The 22,060-nt window shown below is 38.0% G+C and overlaps 1 protein-coding gene across 11 annotated transcripts in view; it reads left to right on the top strand.

The window, feature by feature from the left end:
• HMBOX1 (homeobox containing 1) overlaps window positions 1-22,060 on the top strand; it is a 195,041-nt gene that overhangs the window by 63,450 nt on the left and 109,531 nt on the right. For all 11 annotated transcript variants that reach the window (XM_061426813.1, XM_061426809.1, XM_061426816.1 and 8 more), the window contains one exon: window positions 15,165-15,244. In XM_061426813.1, coding sequence (XP_061282797.1) covers window positions 15,222-15,244 — 23 coding nt within the window. In that variant the 5' untranslated portion in view covers window positions 15,165-15,221. The remainder of the gene's footprint in view (window positions 1-15,164; window positions 15,245-22,060) is intronic.

Below are 22,060 nucleotides of genomic sequence, written 5' to 3'. Positions count from 1 at the left end.
GTTGGTTAGTCGTTAAGTCATGCCTGACTCCTTTGCAACCCCATGGACTATAGCCAGGTTCCTCTGTCCATGGGATTTGCCAGGCAAGAATACTGAAGTGGGTTGCCATTTCTTTCTCCAGGGGATCTTGCCAACCCAGGGATTGAACCGGTGTTTCCTGCATTGGCAGGCACTGGTCTTTACCCACCGGGAAACCCCAGACATATCTTCAGTTCAGTTCAGTCGCTCAGTCGTGTCCAACTCTTTGCGATCCCGTGAACTGCAGCATGCCAGGCCTCCCTGTCCGTACCCAACTCCCGGAGTTTACTCAAACTCATGTCCATTGAGTCGGTGATGCCATCCAACCATCTCATCCTCTGTCATCCCCTTCTTCTCCTGCCCTCAATCTTTTCCAGCATCAGGGTCTTTTCCAGTGAGTCAGCTCTTCATATCAAGTGGCCAACATATTGGAGTTTCAGCTTCAGCGTCTGTCTTTCCAGTGAATACTCAGGACTGATTTCCTTTCAGATCAGATCAGATCAGTTGCTCAGTCATGTCCGACTCTTTGCGACCCCATGAATAGCAGCACGCCAGGCCTCCCTGTCCATCACCAACTCCCGGAGTTCACTGCGACTCACATCCATTGAGTCAGTGATGCCATCCAGCCATCTCATCCTCTGTCGTCCCCTTCTCCTCCTGCCCCCAATCCCTCCCAGCATCAGAGTCTTTTCCAATGAGTCAACTCTTCGCATGAGGTGGCCAAAGTAGTGGAGTTTCAGCTTTAGCATCATTCCTTCCAAAGAAATCCCAGGGCTGATCTCCTTCAGAATGGACTGGTTGGATCTCCTTGCAGTCCAAGGGACTCTTAAGAGTCTTCTCCAACACCACGGTTCAAAAGCATCAATTCTTCGGCGCTCAGCCTTCTTCACAGTCCACATCTAGTATTAATGATGGGGAGATGTGTAGTTTTATTTTCAGGTTATATAATTATTTTAGAATGGAAAAGCAGAGGAAACATAGAGGGTAACATCAAAACTGCATATCTTAAAAGTAATCAAAGGCTATAATTCCTGTATTAGATTGACATAGTAAATTCTAGAGGGCATGTGGTAGTTATGGCTCTTCTGATTGTGTATTTCTTGATAAGGTGTTAAGATCATTTAGCAGTGAAGTGTAGTAGTTTAGAGATTGCTTCCCAGAAGCCAAAAGGATATGCATGTTCCACCCTTTTCCATCTGTTTGTGAGTTGCTGCTGCTAAGTCACTTCAGTCATGTCCAACTCTGTGTGACCCCATAGATGGCAGCCCATCAGGCTCCCCCATCCCTGGGATTCTCCAGGCAAGAACACTGGAGTGGGTTGCCGTTTCCTTCTCCAGTGCACGAAAGTGAAAAGTGAAAGTGAAGTCGCTCAATCATGTCCGACTCTTCGGGATCCCATGGACTGCAGCCTACCAGGCACCTCCGCTTATGGGATTCTCCAGGCAAGAATACTGGAGTGGGTTGCCGTTGCCTTCTCCGTTTGTGAGTTAGTTCAGTAATAAACAGTGCTTGTTATATTCCAGGTACTACTTTGAGTACATGCGGAAAATAGACAATAATGACACAGATAATAGACAAATAAAATATATAATATATATCAAATAGTAATATTTACATACAAGAAAAAAAAAGCAAAAATGAAACTATTTTGCTTTTAAAAACAAAAAAAGCCTCAAGTTTAGGAAAGGGAAGCCTGGATAAAAGCCTGAATCAGTTCAGTTGTCTCTTTGATGTTTAATCACTGCTGCTTTAATGAATGTGCAGAAGTTTTATCTGCAAACTTAATACACTCACAAAAATGACTTGGTAGTGGGAGAAAGTAACACAATTTTGGGTTCAGAATAAGAAAACTAATAGTTTCCTATATCCTGCTCTGGTTAGGTTCTCTGCAGAAGTCTGTGCTGAATGTGGGGAGACCCGCTTTTTAAAAGAAGATTAGATAATGACAAACAAGGAAACCATGTCAAACTGGAATCATGGCTGGGACTGTTTAGCATGGAGACTCTTTCTGAAGATTTTACAGACATTTAAAACACTGCCTTGTGGAAAAGAAAAGAAATGTAGTCTTTATTGATTCAGTCGGATAAGTGGCTTGAAGTTATTAAAAAAGTTAGAGTCTGTTAAAAGAGTATCTTTATCAGCAAAACTCTACGTTAAACTTCCTGTCATTGGAAATGTAGGAGGAGCTACATGAGTATTTCTGTCTTTAAAAGTTTGACAAGTAGTATATGTACTAATTCTTTGGGAATAAAACTCTCCATGGTATACAACCTTAAGTAGTGAATCATAATGAGTAAAACATAAGAGGAACATCATTAGTATCTTAGTGGTGTATCTGTTGACCAGCTTGTTGCATGGTACTTAACACAAGTAAACATTTGCTCCATAGAAGTGATAAAATTATATCGCTAATCTTATATTTTGAAGAAAGAGTAAGACTAACATAAGTACTTCAGTTACAGTTCTAATAAGAAAAGGGAAGTCATTAGTTGATTGACCTTGGGCAAGTGGTGTGTGCGTGCTAAGTCACTTCAGTCGTGCCTGACTCTTTGCCACCCCAAGGATTGTAGTCTGCCAGGATCCTCTGTCCATGGAGTTCTCCAGGCAAAAATACTGGAGTGAATTGTCATTTCCTCCTCCAGGAGACCTGCCTGACCTGGGGATCGAACCCACATCTCATGTCTCCTGCATTGGCAGATGGGTTGTTGTTGTTTGTTTGTTTGTTTTAGGAGTCGGACACGACTGAGCGACTTCACTTTCACTTTTCACTTTCATGCATTGGAGAAGGAAATGGCAACCCATTCCAGTGCTCTTGCCTGGAGAATCCCAGGGACAGCGGAGCCTGGTGGGCTGCTGTCTCTGGGGTCACACAGAGTCAGGCATGACTGAAGCGACTTAGCAGGGCCCTCTGGGAAGCCCTGGGCAAGTGGTGTCTTGTCTTAGTTATCTACCTCAGAGGATGGTGAGATTGAATGAGTTTGTAAATGTAAAGCACTTAACCAGTGAGTGTTGGCCAAGGGTGATAGTTGTTGTTTAGTTGCTAAATTGTGTCCAACTCTTTTGCGACCCCATGGATGGTAGCCTGCTAGACTCCTCTGTCCATGAGATTTCCCAGGCAAGATTACTGGAGTGGGTTGCCATTTTTTCTCCAAGGGATCTTCCTGACCCAGGGATCCAACACAAGTCTCCTACATTACAGGCAGATTCTTACTGAGCCACCAGGGAGACTTGGCCCAGAGTAGTATTCTTTAAATGGGCCACCTGGGAAGCCCTGGGCAAGCTACTGCTACCCAATAGTAGTTGCTATTGGGTTTTCCTGGTGGCTCAAATGGTAAAGAATCCACCTGCAATTCAGGAGACCTGGGTTCAGTTCCTTGGTTTGGGAAGATCCTTTGGAAGAGGGCATGGCAACCCACTGCAGTATTCTTGACTGGAGAATCCCATGGGCAGAGGAGCCTGGCGGGCTATAGTCCAGGGGGTCGCATAGATTCAGACACGACTGAGCAACTAAGCACAGTAGTTGTTATTTACAGTTAGTAGTTGTTTCCAGTTTTAACCTGGCTACCTAGAAGCATCATTTGAAAGATTATTAATAGTATTCAAATTTAGGTGAGTCTTTAATTCCTAATATCTGGTTGGTTTTCCTCACATGTCACCAACCATTCATTGTAGTAAGGCCTCACTTATCTGGCTTTGTTCAGGGAAAAATGTTTGACACATGTGAAACACCTGATTAACTTCCTAAAATGAAAACCTTTGTTTTAACCACTTCAGCTTTTAAAAACAAATCGATCACATACTTACCTGTCTTTTAAAAATGAAGATCCTAAACATGATTTGAACTATTTGATAAGTGGGTATTACGTGTATATATCTGTAATTAGTTGTTTAGTTATTTTGCTCTTTTCAGGTAGCTGTCATTCCCGCCCACCCCCCTTCCCCCTGTGGTAAAGCCTTTTTATACCCTTTGTGTCACTTGCTGCCTTTTCATACTGTTCATGGGGTTCTCAAGGCAAGAATCCTGAAGTGGTTTGCCATTCCCTTCTCCATTTCCATAGTCAAGTGGGCCTTAGAAAGCATTACTACGAACAAAGCTAGTGGAGGTGATGGAATTTCAGTTGAGCTCTTTCAAATCCTAAAAGATGATGTTGTGAAAGTGCTGCACTCAGTATGGAAAAGGTCAGTTTTCGTTCCAATCCCAAAGAAAGGCAATGCCAAAGAATGTTCAAACTACTGCACAGTTGCACACATCTCACACGGTAGCAAAGTAATGCTCAAAACTTTCCAAACTAGGCTTCAACAGTACGTGAATTGTGAACTTCCAGATGTTCAAGCTGCATTTAGAAAAGGCAGAGGAACCAGAGATCAAATTGCCAACATCTGTTGGATTATCAAAAAAGCAAGAGAGTTCCAGAAAAACATCTACTTCTGCTTTATTGACTACACCAAAGCCTTTGACTGTGTGGATCACAACAAACTGGAAAATTCTTAAAGAGATGGGAATACCAGACCACCTTACCTGCCTCCTGAGAAATCTGTATGGAGGTCAAGAAGCAACAGTTAGAACTGGACATGGAACAACAGACTGGTTCCAAATTGGGAAAGGAGTACATCAAGGCTGTATATTGTCACCGTGCTTATTGAACTTATATGCAGAATATGTCATGCGAAATGTTGGGCTGGATGAAGCACAAGCTAGAATCAAGACTGCTGGGAGAAATAGCAATAACCTCAGATACGCAGATGACACCACCCTTGTGGCAGAAAGCGAAGAACTAAAGAGCCTCCTGATGAAAGTGAAAGAGGAGAGTGAAAAAGTTGGCTTAAACTCAACATTCAGAAAACTAAGATCATGGCATCTGGTCCCATCACTTCATGGCATAAATAGTTGGGGAAACAGTGGAAACTTTATTTTTGGAGGCTCCAAAATCACTGCAGATGGTGACTGCTGCCGTGAAATTGAAAGGTGCTTGCTCCTTGAAAGAAATGCTATGACCAACCTAGACAGCATATTAAAAAGCAGAGACATCACTTTGCCGACAAAGGCCCATGTAGTCAAAGCTATGGTTTATCCAGTAGTCATGTATGGATGTGAAAGTTGGTCTATAAAGAAAGCTGAGTGCTGAAGAATTGATGCTTTTGACCTTTGGTGTTGGAGAAGACGCTTGAGAGTCCCTTGGACTGCAAGGAGATCCAACCAGTTCATCCTAAAGGAAATCAATCTGAATATTCATTGGAAGGACTGATGCTGAAGCTGAAACTCCCAATACTTTGGCTACCTGATGTGAAGAACTGACTGATTGGAAAAAGGCCTGATGCTGGGAAAGATTGAAGGCAGAAGGAGAAGGAGACATCAGAGCGACAGAGGATGAGGTGGTTGGATGGCATCACCAACTCAAAACATGAGTTTGAGCAAGCTCTGAGAGTTGGTGATAGCCTGGTGTGCTGCAGTCCATGGGGTTGCAAAGAGTCGAACACGACTGAGCGACTGAGCTGAACTGAACTGTCCCTTTCTAAGTTCCTATGTCTTATTTACTCTGGATTTGGAAACCAGATACTGAAATTTGAAGAGAATTGCATGTTAAAATGATAAGATACCTGAAATTGGCCTGAAAATACCCTTTGGAGCCAGGGGAACAAGAAAGAGATAATTTTTCAAGGAGGGTGATGGGTACCTAAACATTTATTATTCTGGCTTTGTACATGTTTACAAATTTTCATATTAAAAAGTTTTTAAAAACTACCATTTAAGAAAGAATTCTATGTTAGATATATAGTATATTAAGTTCTTAATTTTAATATTTGTAAGGATTTACAAGAAACTTAATAGTATTTATCTTTTTACAGAGGACTGAGGATTAAAGGGGAGAAATGTTCTTTTTATTCTGGTGCAGTTTTATGACCTTTTTTTTTAACCTCCATGTGCTACATTTATATATCTGTGTGTGTGTTTAATGTGCATCCAGCAAGGAAGGAATTTTACGTCCTCATCATTAAATTCAAAGTACTAATAGTATCAAACTTACGGGATTGTAAGGCTTATGTATCTCTGTATATTTACACATTTTTAAATTTTACTGTAAATTGGTATTTTCGATGGATAACAGTGGTTTCTGTGTCAGGTGCTAAAAGAGCAGTAAAGGAGCTCTGTAATGGCTGTTTTGAACTTCTGAGAGATCTTTTTGGATATCCAGAGCTGAGCTTACAGGCCTCACTAGTTGGCCTTAGCAGTGTCCTGTTACCTCTTCCTTTGATGACTAACTTGCTGCCTGTGCTGTTAGAGCGAACTCTTCCCTTTCTCTTGTGCTTTGCTTTCTTAAAATATTCTGCCCTTTCTATGTTTACCATTATTGAATAAAACAAGATACATACCAAACTGCACAATGTAAATTCAATTTTAAATCACCAGTGACATACTGGATTCACAGTTAAGCATTTCCTGAAGGTAGGCGTATAAATTGATCTTCTTTAGGGAGGCCATTTGACGAAATCTCTTTATCATAGTTTACAAAGTATATGCTTTTTTTTCATAATGATTCCTCTACTGGGAATTTACCCTAAAAGTTACACTTCGATGTTCAAAGATGTATGAAGGAACTGTATAATGTCTCAGTGGAAGAGAAAAAGGAGTTTGGGATAGAAGACAGACTTAACTTCTATTTTGTATCTTTTGAAATTCTCCTTTATCTTATATGGTTTAATACTTTTTATATTAAAGAGAAAAGCTAGAATAAAAAGAACCTGTTTACCACCATCTACCAGTTCTTATTCCTAATGGATTTTGCAGGTTACATTTTTTCTTCAAGGATCATCAATGCTGAGAACAGACTTTTTCATTATGGAAAAACCTGACATTGTGTTGCATTTTTACAACCCTAAAATCATTATTTGATATTTGAGTCCAGTTCTGATAGTAGGAATGTTTACAATTTGTTTGCATTAATGTATCTTTAACTATTGCATAGATGCATTCGTCCTTCCTTACACATATTCGCTATGCACACCCTCATCCTTAACCCCACCTCCAATACCTGTTGACTACTTAGTTTTCTCCATGTTCGTGTATGTATGTGTGTCAATAAACATACTGACAAGAGACTCGCCTATAAAAGCACTGTTTTTGTTGGTAAAGAGTCTGCCTGCAATGCAGGAGACCCCAGTTGGATTCCTGGCTTGGGAAGATCTGCTGGAGAAGGGATAGGTTACCCACTGTAGTATTTTGGCCTGGAGAATTCCATAGGCTGTATAGTCCATGGGGTGGCAAAGAGTCAGACACCACTGAGCAACTTTCACTTTTGTTCTTGTAGGTTTTCTAAATCTCATCATACTCATTTGATTGCATTTTGCTGTTTATTTTGTAACTCAATGTGGCAATGTGCAAATCCCACCAAGTCACCTGATAAAACCTACTTGATTGCATTGTGTTCATTGATCAAAGTATATTGTCATTTATTCAGCCATTCTTGTATGGACTGAAACAGTTCTGTTTATAGAGACAAGAAATAGGAAAATAAATGACAATAAACATCCTTGTACGTATTGTGTATGATTACTTTTGTTTCTATATGATAGATTCCCAGAAATAGGACTACTCGTTAAGTTCAGTTCAGTTGCTTAGTCGAGTCTGACTCTGTGACCCCACAGACTGCAGCATGCCAGGTCTCCCTGTCCATCACCAGGTCCCGGAGTTTTCTCAGACTCCTGTCTATTGAGTCAGTGATGTCATCCAACCATATCATCCTCTGTCGTCCTTCAGTCTTTCCCAGCATCAGGGTCTTTTCCAGTGAGTCTGCTCTTCACATCAGGTCGCCAAAGTATTGGAGTTTCAGCTTCAACATAGGTCCTTCCAAGGACTATTCAGGACTGATTTCCTTTAGGATGGACTGGTGGATATCCTTGCAGTCCAAGGGACTCAAAAGTGTAAATACTTTAAATTTCAATTTATGTTGCCAGATTTCTTTCCAAAAGGCCTTTGTCCTTAGACCAGTGAAATGACCGTACCCTTTGAGGACATATTATCAATCTTTTAAATTTTTGCTGAAGTTATATCTCATTATTAAACTAATTATTATTTCTCTGACTTCTAGTAAATTTGAGTGTTTTTTTAAATAAACAATGACAGCTTGGATCTATTCTTTCTCTACATGTCAAATATTTTTTCTGATGTGCTTGTAGTTTTTTTTTGGTTAAGTTGCTCAGTTGTGTCTGATTCTTTGCGACCCCATGGACTGCAGCATGCCAGGCTTCCCTGTCCTTCACCATCTCCCTGAGCTTGCTCAATCTTATATTCATCGAGTTTGTGATGCCATCCAACCATCTCATCCTCTGTTGTCAAACACCCTTCTCTTCCTGCCTTCTATGTTTCCCAGCATCAGTGTCTTTTGCAGAGAGTTGGTTCTTCATATCAGGTGGCCAAAGTATTGGAGCTGCAGCTTCAGCATCAGTCCTTTCAATGAATATTCAGGATTGATTTCCTTTAGAATTGACTGGTTGGATCTCCTTGCAGTCCAAGGGACTCTCAAGAGTCTTCTCCAACACCACAGTTCAAAAACATCAGTTCTTTGGTGCTCAGCTTTCTTTATAGTCCAACTCTCACATCCATACATGACTACTGGAAAAACCATAGCTTTGACTACACAGACCTTTTTCGGCAAAGGTGTCTCTGCTTTTTAACACCCTGTCTAGGTTTGTCATAACTTTTCTTCCAAGGAGCAAGCGTCTTTTAATTTCATGGCTGCAATCACCATCTGCAGTGATTTTGGAGTCCAAGAAAATAAAGTCTGTCACTGTTTTCATTGTTTCTCCATCTATTTCCCATGAAGTGATGGGACCGGATGCCATGATCATAGTTTTTTGAATGTTGAGTTTTAAGCCAAATATTTCTCTTCTCCTCTTTCACCTTCATCAAGAGCCTCTTTAGTTCCTTATGGCTTTCTGCCATAAGGGTGGTGTCATCTGCATATCTGAGGTGAGTGATATTTCTCCTGGCAGTCTTGATTCCAGCTTGAGCTTCATCCAGCCCAACATTTCGCATGATGTACTCTACATGTAAGTTAAGTAAACAAGGTGACAATATACAGCCTTGACGTTCTTCTTTCCCAATTTGGAACTAGTTCATTTTTCCATGTCCAGTTCTAACTGTTCATTCTTGACCTGCATACAGGTTTCACAGGAGATAGGTAAGGTGGTCTGGTATTCTTGTCTCTTGAAGAATTTTCCACAGTTTGTTGTGATCCCCACATTCAAAGGCTTTAGCAGAGTTAATGAAGCAGATGTTTTTCTGGAACTCTCTTGCTTTTTTGATAATCCAGTGGATGTTGGCAATTTGATCTCTGGTTCCTCTGCCTTTTCTAAATCCAGCTTGAACATCTGGAAGTTTTCAGTTCATGTACAGTGCTTCCTAAGGCCTAGTTGACTTCACCCTACAGGATGTCTGACTCTATGTGAGTGATCACACCATCGTCGTTATCTGAGTCATTAAGACATTGTTTGTATAGTTCTTCTGTGTATTCTTGCCACTTCTTAATACCTTTTGCTTCTGTTAGGTCCGTATCATTTCTGTCCTTTATTGTGCTCATCTTTGCATGAAATGTTCCCTTGGTATCTCTGATTTTCTTGAAGAGATCTCTAGTCTTTCCCATTCTCTTGTTTTCCGTTATTTCTTTGCATTGTTCATTTAGAAAGGCTTTCTTGTCTCTCCTTGCTGTTCTTTGGATCTCTGCATTCAAATGGGTATATCATTCCTTTTCTCTTTTGCCTTTTGCTTCTCTTTTCTCAGCTATTTGTAAGGCCTTGTCAGACAACCATTTTGTATTTTTGTATTTCTTTTTCTTGCGGATGGTTTTAATTATTGCCTCCTGTACAGTGTTTCAAACCTCCGTCCATAGTTCTTCAGGCACTCTGTCTACCAGATCTAATCCCTTGAATTTATTCATCACTTCCCCTGTATAATCATAAGGGATTTGACTTAGGTCATACTTGAATGGTCTAGTAGTTTTCCATACTTCCTTCAATTTAAGTCTGAATTTGGCAGTAAGGAGTTCATGATCTGAGCCACAGTCAGCTCCCAGTCTTGTTTTTGCTGTCTGTATAGAGCTTCTCCATCTTCAGCTGCAAAGAACATAATCTGATTTTGGTGTTGACCATCTGGTGATGTCCATGTGTTGTTAAAGCTACGACCAGTGCATTCTCTTGGCAAAATTCTGTTAGCCTTTGCCCTGCTTCATTTTGTACTCCAAAGCCAGACCTGCCTGTTATTCCAGTTATCTCTTTACTTCTTAGTTTTGCATTCCAGTCGCTTGTGATGACAAGGACTTTTTTTAAAAATTCTTTACTTTATGATTTTTTTGTAGTAGGAAATTTTAAACTCTTATGTCTACCTTTTAAAGTTTCTTCTCTTTGATCTTCTAAATTTTGTTGTAGAATGTGTGTCTGAGTTTTATAGATTTATGTCTATTGCAACTGGAATTTAAATTTTTATATATAATTTAAGATAAAGATCTGATTTCTTGCTAGATGATAAGTTATCCTCATTTCAGTTCAGGTCAGTCATTCAGTCATGTCCGACTCTCTGCGACCCCATGAATCGCAGCACGCCAGGCCTCCCTGTCCATCACCAACTCCCGGAGTTTACCCAAACTCATGTCCATCGAGTCGGTGATGCCATCCAGTCATCTCATCCTCTGTCGTCCCCTTCTCCTCCTGCCCCCAATCCCTCCCAGCATCAGGGTCTTTTCCAATGAGTCAACTCTTCACATCAGGTGGCCAGAGTACTGGAGTTTCAGCTTCAACATCAGTCCTTCCAATGAATATTCAGGACTAATCTCCTTTAGGATGGACTGGTTGGATCTCTTGCAGTCCAAGGGACTCTCAAGAGTCTTCTCCAGCACCACAGTTCAAAAGCAGCTTGTTGAACTAAAATGTAGCCTTTGGCTTGTATATTTTCTTGTGTGTTCTGGAGTCATTCAGTTCTTTACTCTCTTCGTTGCTTCTGTGTGTCTGTCCCCAGGGTCGTATGGATTTGTTTATTTTCTTTTGTGTTTGTTCTGTTGTCCGGCCAGTGAAGTCCACTTCTGGTTTTCTCCTTTGTTTGATTTTCTTGGAGGTTCTTGGACTTCTTTTTTTCTAATTTTAAGTTCCTATTTTTAAACTTTAATTGTTGGGGGGAGCCTTTTTCTCAATACAGCTATTTATAAGTATTGGGAAAATGTTACTAGTATGATTAATGCATTTTTTTTCCTGTTTTTCTAGCTGTCTCCTGCTAAACTAGCGACAATTTTTTAAATTAATTTAAAGTGTATCATACTTCTTAACAAAAAATTTCAGCTTTTTTTTTTTTTTACTAGAATAGCTTACATTTTTTAGGTGTTCCTTTAGATCATTAGCAAAAAGGTGTATATTTCTCTTTCATTCCAGTATTTATTCCAGTTAATTCATTCTTATGTCTTATTAGTTTGCTATAATCTTCAAGTTAGTGTTGAATTACAAAGGGTTCAGTGGGCTCCTGCTTTTAATTCCTATTTTTATTAATTTGATTTACTGACTGAGCAATAACATTCATATGGTTAAAATGATACAGTTCTCTGAGAACACTTCCCTTCCCACCCTTTTCCGAATCTGTCCAGTTCTCACCCTGTACTTACAGTAACCACCATTACTGGATCTCTTCCACAGATCAGATTTCTCTATGTGGAAAAACACACACATATATGTAATATGTATTTATTGCATGTCCTATGTAGCAGAACACTAAAACCATTTCAAATAAAATAAAGATTTTGATTTCTTTGATCCAAAGATTATCTAGTTCATCTTGTTTATAAGTAAAAATGTTTTTGCACATTTTTCTTAATTTTTTATATTATGTGTCTCAGTTGAGGTAACTGAGGAAATACACTCTCTGAACTCTTGCATATTTGCAGTGTTTTTCTTATATCAAAATGTAAGCTTTGTTGGTACAGAATTCTCTCAGTCATCTGTGAACTTTATTCAGCTCTTTCTCTTTTAAGTATAATAGATGAGAAGTCCAATAAGTAGGTGATTTTTTTTTATCTTTTATAGCTTACTTGCTTTTTATAGCTAGGTGCTTAAATATGATCCAGCATCCCTAAACTTTTATCCCTGATACCTTTTAATAAATGTGTTTTCTTTTACTGTAACGCTCTCCTTTTTGCAGTAATAAAGCATAGATAATATTAAATTTACCATTTTAACAGTTTTAAAGCAAACAGTTCATGACACTAAGTACAATAAACATTGTTGTACAGCCATCACTGTCATCCATCTCCAGAACTTTTTCTCATCTTCGCACCATTAAACAGTAACTCCTCCTTCCCCAGCCCCCTTTAAGAACCAGTCTTCTTTCTGTCCCTGAGTTTGAAGACTGTAAATATCTTGTAAAAGTGGAATTATACAGTATTTGGCCTTTTGTGCCTGGCTTCTTTCACTTAGTGTAATGCCTTTGGTGTTCATTGATGTTAGCATGTCAACATTTCCTTCTTTTTTAAGGTAGACTAATATTCCCTTATATGCATGTATCACATTTTGCTTAGCCATTCATCCGTTGATAGATATTTGTTTCCACCTTTTGGCTTTTGTGACTATGCTGCTATGAACTTAGGTGTACAAATATATGTTCGAGTCCCCGCTTTCATTTCTGCGTATATACTTGAAATTGAAGTTGCAGATCTCATGATAATTCTAAGTTTAAATTTTTTAAGAAACCACCATACTATTTTACATAGCAGTACCCTCCATTTTGTATTTTTCATCAGAGCACACAAAGATTTTATTTTATCCACATCTGTGCCAATACTTGTTATTTTCTGTTTTTTTTTTTTTTTAAATTATAGCCATTCTAATGATGTGTTGTAATACACAGTTTTAATCTGTCAATTTAAAAAATCTGTCTCTTATGCTAGGAACGCTCTATGATACTGAAGCTGAGAGCAGAGAACTCACAGCAACTTGCTTGATCTTCTGTCCTTTGAATGTTTTATTTTTATGTATTATTTCAAGTCCACTTATGTCTGGAATATAAATGACATAAATTCAGTGATTTGCACTTACACAGGTCTGTATCAGTGTCTTAATCTCCGTTTCCTCATCTGTGAAATGAAGGTCTTTGGTGATTTTCCCCCTAGATTGTCTGATTCAGTTGTGGTGGTATTCTCATATTTATAGAATTAAGATCAGAAATACTGCAAGGCATTTATGAGCCCTTCATAGACTGTGGAATTCCTTCCTTTCTACCTGTCTGTTCCTCATACATACATGTTAAAGGCCAACAAGACAGGTCTACTTAGTCCCTAAACATCCTTCATAATCTTTTTTTAAACTGTTTCCTCTTCCTGATTCTTTCTTGCACTGATTCTGACTCCCCTTCACACTTTGATTTGGTGGAAGTCTTATTCTAAACTTCAAATAACAGCTGAGATCTCACTTAAAGAAGTCTTTCCAGTTCTCTGTAACCAATTAATTTCTGAATTGCTGTGCTCATAAATCTTTTATTTTTAGTCTTAATGCCTTTTATTGGAGAGGTGTGTGTGTGTGTGTGTTATTTTTGTTTTACTCCCCCGCCCCACCCCCCCATAGTTTAATAAGCTCTTACACTACTGGGACCATATCTTACTCATGTTATGACCTTGTTTCTATTTCAGGACTAGTATTTAGTATATTTTAACTAAACTTGAGCACGAGTGAAAAAATATATATATATTGACCAGTAATCCATGTGTGGCTTGTTGTTGGTGTTTTGTCCAGGAAATGCAATCAACAGTATTTTTAGGAGGTTTTCTTTGTGTTTTATATCTGCCATTTAGGACCAGTATTTCTCACGTCAGCAAGAAAATTAACTACAGCAGGAAATTCATTAAAGCTACAGTTTAGAATATGCAAATGTGAAAGGTTTCTAACTTTACCGTGTACATTTCACATATATCATTAGTCACTGTTAGACACTTTGGTCTTGCTTAATATAATTCAGTGCTGAATGTGTATTTTAATGTGAGAGTTTTTGACATCAACATTTTTGGCTTTCATCTATTTTATAATATTAACTTGCAGTTAATGGAAATAGTTCCCATATATTGTGGTTTGAAACTGCTAATAAGTGCCGTCGGTAATACATGATCTTTAGCTCCTAAACTGTGAATAGTAGATTTCATTTTTTGTTAAGACCTACGTGTGATTTAAACGGGGTCACAGCGTCTGAACGCTGAATAAAGCAGTAGAATGTTAATCAGAAGATAGAAGTACTGAACTCGCTCCATTATTAATTTAAGCCTGTTCAGGAATGGACACCGTTATTGGTGTCTTTTTAAAATTAGTAGTAAAAGCCCCTGCTACTTGATAATTTGTGAAGTACTTCATCACCACCATTTAAAAAATGTTTTAAACTCTTGTAACTTTTTGAAGTAGTTCCCTATTACCTCTGTTTTATGCATGTGGAATTGAGACTCAGAGAAATTAAGTCACTGTAAGATTTGGCTAGCAGGAAAATAAATAATGGGCTTCCCTGGTGGCTCAGTGGTAAAGACGCAGTGCCAATGCAGGAGACATCGGTTTGATCCCCGGGTCAGGAAGATCCCCTGGAGAAGGCAATGGCAACCCACTCCAGTATTCCTGCCTGGGAAGTTGCATGGGTAGAGGAGCCTGGCGGGCCACAGTCCGTGGAGTCACAGATAGTCGGATGTGACTTAGTGACTAAACAACAACAAAATAAAAAATAGACTTGGAACTGCACCCCAGGTTTAACCCCCCAGTTAAGACTGTTAGCTTCAATCATGCTGTGGTATGTTTTTTGTTTATAGGATTCTACGTAAGTGTACTGGAGTTCTTATCAACAAGTTATCCTGAATGTCACAATATTGTGTGTATATATATATTCCATTTCATGTTTAAATCTGTTTCCTTGGGTGGTATCTGGTAACAGATAAACTTCAGGGATGATTTTCGTTTTTCCAAGTGAGTAATTTGAAAGCTTTAAAAAGTATTTTTCTATCTTTAAAATAGATGTTTATTTGAAATAAAAAGTAATTTTTAAAAACCTGGTTATTTGATGTTAACTGTTAATCCTTAAATTATATAATTAACATTTTTATTCAGTATTTGATTTCAGTGTTTCTGAATTCTCTTTTTTCCTACAGAATGATGAATAACGCTGATCATCTCTAGCAAGGACATTACTTCCCCTCATGTAAAGCATGCTCAGTTCCTTCCCAGTGGTGTGAGTATCTAGTTCTCCTCTTAATTTTCATCTTCTCTATTGTTTTAATAAAGTTAAGAAAGCATTATAGTACAGAAGTGATAGCAGTGATTTGTAGAGTTGAAATAATTTTTTCATAGTTATGTGGTAAGGAATGAATTTTCAGATCTATATAATCTTTGTCTTTTACTATTTCTGTTTTCAGCTTTGAAGTCTAACATAGATTTTCAGTTGAACATAAAATTACTTATAATTTTAAAGTGCTTAATAGCCTAGAAATTTGTGAAACAGATGGCTAGTATTAACTTCCTTGTGACAAGCAGAATATTGGTAGAATGTTACTTTAGTGCTGCCTTTTGTATGCAAACTCCTAAGCACCAAAGCCATTTTCTTTACCTGCTGGGGATAATAAGCCTAGTTATGCCTATTAGCTAATACAGTTGGTAGCCTTTCTTTGGAGTCTGGCAAAAAATACAAATTGGATAGTGGTATTATGTTGAGAGATTTTTTGTGCTAGGATATCAGCTGTAACCACTAGTTCATATTAAATAGGCCTCTGAACAGAAGTATTCTGGAAATTTCAGATATTAGAGAAGATAAAGTATCTATTAGCTCATTAAATGCATCTTTAACGTAAGTATTTTTTAAAAATTTGGTTCAGTCTACATTTCAATTAAATTCCTTCTGTTCTGGTTGTCAGTTCTGTAATCCAGTAAGTGGAAGAATGGTAGATTTTCCTTGTTACTTAGATTTTTTTGTTAAACATTTTTCTTCTCTTGTTGACTTTATAGTACATCAGAAAGTCTCTGGAATAGACCAGGTGGTGTGAAGTGTGGCCTGAGGTGCTGCTGAATAGTTGTGTGCCTGGGAAAGGGATGATACTCTGTTGCTTTGGGCCTAATTTTCCCTGTTTTAAAAAGTACAGTTTATTTGTTGATGGCTGTTCACCATAGCCATTAGAATGTAAGCATTGTGAGGCTTTTTTTTTTTTTTTTTACCTTATTTTGCCCTTTTTTTTTTTTTTTTGCCTTATTTGTGCCTTGTTGCATCCTTTTTCCGTTGTATGTAGTCTGACACACAGAGGTTATTCAGTAAATGTTGTTGTTTAATCCCTAAATCATGTCTGACTCTTTGCAACCCCATGGACTGTAGTCCACCAGGCCCCTCTATCCATGGAATTATCCTGGCAAGAATACTGGAGTGGGTTGCCATTTCCTTCACCAGGGAATCTTCCTGACCCAGGGATGGAACCTGCATCTCCCGCATAGGCGGGCAAATTCTTTACCACTGAGCCACTGGGGAAATCTCAGTAAATGTTAATTGAATTATTTTTGTCTAAATGGTCTCCTATTCTCTGATTCCACACCTAATTTATATCTCCCTCTATAGACTTTCATGTTTTTACTTGGATTTTATTTTCCACATTGTATATAGATGGCTATTATTTAAAAATCTCAACCTTAATTAGTGGTAATTTAAGAACTATTAAAGTGTAATTATGAATTGAATATAGTCTTATTTTTCTCAAAATCTACATATTTTGAAAACATTTTTATGCTCTTTACCTATAGTGATAGCCTTTGTTCTTTTGCATTAGTCAGTTCTCCCATTGGTTTGAATTACAGAATCACTTTTCCATATTGTAAGCTCAGTCCCCAGCAAATCTTCATTTCTTACTCTTGTCATTTTCTTACTTTAAAACTGCCATTCCTTTGATGGTAATAATAGTTGTGAGAGTAATGTGCCATAAATAGTACAAAGAGCCTTTAGTATGTCTTTAGTTGGTTAATATTATGATTGACTCTATAATGTGTTAAATCATCATGGAATAAATACCATGAATGACAAAACTAATATATGACTGTACCATATTTTGCCTAGTCATTCTAGATAAAAAGATAAAGACAGCAGAGTCCAGCTTAAGAAAATACTGTTATCCAGTAAAATCTTATTAGCTGTTGATACTTTACAAGTAAGGTGGTTCTGTCATTTTTGCACAAATGATTTCAAGATTAGGCATTTGTGTATGCTTTAACCTTCTTTCCTCTACATGTTTCTAGGATTTAGTTAAAGTTTGTTCTGAACCTCAAGACTTATTCAAGAAGGGTTTACATATACAGGTAGAGATAAAATTAATTGTATAAATGGTTTACTATTATGGTCTTAATAGTATGGTGTTTTAGAATGTCACTTTGTGAACTGAGCCATAATTCCTGAATTTAATTGTTCTTTTATGCCTTTAACATTGTCTGTGTTATTACAGTGTCAAAATTCTTCTCACATCATTTTCAATTATTGTTGGCCTGAGTCTGCATTCAGATGAGTAATTTAAAGTGAAAGATGTTCCTTATCCTGTGAATAGTTCTTGTGTTATATAGGAAAATTAATTCAGTTTTTACATGTTATCTTTTTCTGTTGTGAAAGAATTGCTGGTATCATGGACATAGATGACCTTTCTAGGTCATTATTGCCATAATCTCATGATGATGTGCTTAAACTAGGTGAATTGTAAGAAATAAAATTTGAAAATGACAGGATGTGTGCCTTTGTTTATGTTAATGCACATTGGAATATTATTCTCAGTATCTAAGCGAGCTTCTAATCTTGGCATTTTCTCAATAAAATATTGTGCCTTCAATGTCACATGTATGATTTGATCCTGCTCATTATCCCACTCTGCTCTAGAGCAGTCATAGATTTTGCTCTAGCAATTGTAGATCTTTTTACTTTAGGTATGTCTTTGTATTAGGGACCTCTGTTGGTGCTGGGCACATACGTCTAATTTAAACAAAGTGAAGCATAAAGGGAAGTCTGTGTGAACTTCAACTGTTTCCCTGTTGGCTCAGATGGTAAAGAGTCTGCCTTCAATGCAAAAGACCTGGGTTCAGTCCCTGGGTCAGGAAGATCCCCTGGAGAAGTGGATGGCAACCCATTCCAGTATTCTTGCTTGGAGAATCCCATGGGCAGAGGAGCCTTGTAGGCTACAGTCCATGGGATTGCAGAGAGTTGGACATGACTGAGTGACTAACACTTTCACTTTCATGCTGTTACATGACAATATAAGAAGAAGAGCAGGGATGTAGTAGGGGCTTAGGAATGACTAGAACAAGGGATGTGAATACTGTAGAGTTTTCCACTTTGCCCTGCATTTCTTATTATGCCTGCCTTATTTTCCTACAAACTAGCTCCTTCTACATGGTGAGGAATATACCAGACTAACATCTTCTTGCAGCTGACCACAGTTACAGTGACTGTCCATCTTCCTGCCACTCTAACCTGCATATTTTGAGAAGAGCATGACTGTTTCCTTGTGTGCCCACACTGTTGGCCAGAAGGTAGGGCATTTTGAGTGGCAGAGCTTCCCTGGTGGCCTGGATGGTAAAGATTTGGAAGATTCCTTGGAGAAGGGAATGGGAACCACTCCATTATTCTTGCCTGGAGAACTCCATGGACAGAGGAGCCTGGCGGGATACAGTCCATGGGGTCGCAAAGAGTTGGACACCTTAGCTACTAACACTTCCACTTTTCACTTTCATCCTTTCCAAGAACATGTGGTTGGAAACAGACATTCTGGGCGGACAAAATAATAGGTGCCTTCTTTTATCTTCTTTTACAACTTTTGAATTAACCACTTTTACAATGGGTTTCCGTAGGGAATTCGCTGGTGGTCCAGCCTTTAGGACTCCACACTTTCACTGCAGAGGGCGCGGGTTTGATCCCTGATCAGGGAACCAAGGTCCCACAAACTATGCAGCATAGCAAAAAATAAAGTGGTTCCAATAATCAATGACTGAAATGACATAAATACATTGTTTTAGATACTGTGGAATCTTTAGTTCTGGTCGGTCTAATATAAGCTTTATGGTGGATACTTTTCAGTTAACAGGTTAAATTCACATAATTCATTTTAGTTTTATACTGATATGCAGAGTGCTGCCCCATACAGAGGGAGGTTTGAAAAGTTACATATAGAATACTATTAGCTCTGATATAAATGGGATAGGAAAATATCATGATTTTTTTTTTGGTCTGCAAAATAAAACAGTCCTTGACATCTCATATATAAAATAAGGTCTGTTTATGACATGTTTTAAAAGCATGAAGACTAAAGTTAGCAGTGAACAACTCCATTTTCAAGAGAAAAGAATATATAGAAACCTGAATTTACCAAATCAGTAAGTTAAAGGGTAAATTATTTGGATTACTAAGGGGCAGCTACTTTTACAAAGAACTTCCTGGTATTAAGAACTAATATGTTACTAAGCACTAGAAACGACCAAGGGCTGAGGGTTAAGATAAAACTATAGTGTCAAGTGTCTCTTATAAGCCATTCAGAAAAGTCTACACAGCTCTTTCAGCAAATTTTGAATATAATATACCTACCGAAAAATGTACGAATTAGTAGTGTACAGCTTGAGGAATGTTCACATATTATGCACCTGTGTAACGTAACTAGCATGCAACAAAACATTACCAGTGCTGCATATTATTTTAATAGTAGAGCATTTATGTTAAGCAAGGTATACTCTTCTGTTGACATCAGGAGAAAAAATAAATGAATTACTCTGGTTGAAAGTTATATGTTTTTCTCTCTCACCCAACTAGTCAATGATATATTATGGATTGGGGATGGGAGAGGGGGGCATATATACGAAGCTGACAAGGAAGAAAGTAGAGTACAACTGTAATAGCCAGAGCTTTAGAATAGCTAGTAATTGTCATTCCAAGCGTCTGAAATAGAATAGCTAAACAAACCTGTGGTATATTCCTACAATAAAGTACTCTTCAGCAATAAAAAAACATAAACTGCTGATACATACAACATCATAGATGAATCTCAAAAACTTCATACTGAAAGAAGCCTTACACAAAAGAGTACATAGAAATTCCATTTGTATGAGGTTCTGGAACAGAAAAAATTAACCTCTGTCATGAGAAAAAATCTGAGCAGTGGTCACCTCTGAGGAGAGAGAATGGGGACTGACCAGGAAGAAGCACTATGGAACTTCCTGGGTAATGATAATATTCTGTATCTTCCGAGGGATTTAATTTCACAGGTGGATGTACTTCTCAGAACTCAAAAGAATGGTAAATGTAAGATTTGCATATTTTATTTTATGTAAATTTTACTTCAATAGAAAAAAATACCTGAACAAATACTGAGCTCTAGCTAATGATCTACATGTGGAAGGATTTAAGGAGAGATATACAGATGTCTGTCACTGATTTTGAAATGCATCAAAAAATGAAACGAATAGAGGGATTCATAGAGCGTGGATAGATTATGTGGTAAAGCAAGTAAAATACTAATGGTAAAATCTTGATGATTAGTGTATGTCAGCTTTTTTTTTCACCTTTTCTGTGTGTTTAAAATTTTTCATTATAAAATCTTGGAGGAAGAAAACAATCAGGAAAGAATGTAATAATCATGAAAACAGGATTTTTATGATGAATAGCTTGTTACAAATGAATATTGGAAGAGAGCAAAAGGAAATGTAAATAGGCAGAAGGCAGACAGTGTGGCCCATGGACACAAAAACCTGCAGCATATTATTTTAGACCTGCAGAATGTCTGTTTTTATTTTTAATGAGCTGATCTCTAAAACTAGAATGACTTCACGTAAAAGTTATAGATTTCTGCCTGCTTATTTTTTAAAAGGACTTGGAAGGCAAAACAGTCACTCCAAAGGTAGATACAGATTCGTGTGGAGTTTTCGTATATGATAAAGTTGGTGTTTCAGACCGGAGAGGAAGAGATGTACTACTTGATAAAGCGTATTGGACAAGTGAACTATCCTTTTGTGGAAGAATAAAGCTCAAATCCTTTCACACTCATTCAGTAAATACAAATTCTATATGGACTAAAGATTTTAAATATTAAAAAAAGCTGTTACTAGAATCCCTAGTCCCTCAGTGGAGTGGTTTTGTCTAAGTGGTTTAAATTGGTAACTTAAAAAAGGACAAAAGCCTGTGTCCCGTATCATTTGATTCCAATAATTTCTGCCATATATGCATGCTTTTGGAGTCAGTAAGATCTAGGTTTAAATCTTTTTTCCTATGTCTTAATGAGACTTTTTCCAAGATACAAAACCATTGTGAGCCTTAGTTTCCTCAACAGTCGTCAGTCAGTGTAGTACTAAAAAAAAATTACCATAGAGTGTTGTTATGAGGAACTGAGATTGTATGACATGAAACTCTTGCCCAGTGCTGGCCTAGAGTGAATATTCAGTAAATTTTTATAGAGGGATATGTGTGTGTGTATGGTAGTCACTTAGTCATATCCGACTCCATGTGACCCCATGGACTGTAGCCCACTGAGCTCCTCTGTCCATGGAATTCTCCAGGCAAGAATACTGGCGTAGGTTGCCATTCCCTTCTCCAAGGGATCTTCCTGACCCAGGGATCGAACCCAGGTCTCCTGCCTTGCAGACAGACTCTTTACCCTCTGAGCCACCAGGGAAGTCTCTTATAGAGGGATACAGAAACTGATCTCCAAGAGCTTAGGAGAACTGACTCAGTAGAAGTTTACCTGGAAAGGAGGAGAAAGTTCTTTGACATTTATTTTCATCAGCAAACACTTAACTGAGAGCCTGCTGCATGCCATGCAACCTATTTGGCATCAGAACCATAAAAATAGAAGAAATTCCCACTTAAAAGAATCTTCAGTACAAAGTCAAGTTTTATAAGAAAGGAATTCGAATGGTGAGAGTTTTTATGATATTTGACAATTCCCTTAAACTTAATATTGTCATCGACTCTGAGGCACTTTCTGGTGCACTGCAATACCTTGTGTTAGTTAAAGGAAGCATAATATGGAAGCAGTTTCCCACGAAAAAT

Source organism: Bos javanicus, chromosome 8 (genome assembly GCF_032452875.1).
Source record: "Bos javanicus breed banteng chromosome 8, ARS-OSU_banteng_1.0, whole genome shotgun sequence".
NCBI lineage: Eukaryota > Metazoa > Chordata > Mammalia > Artiodactyla > Bovidae > Bos > Bos javanicus.
This window is presented reverse-complemented; position numbering and strand designations above follow the sequence as displayed.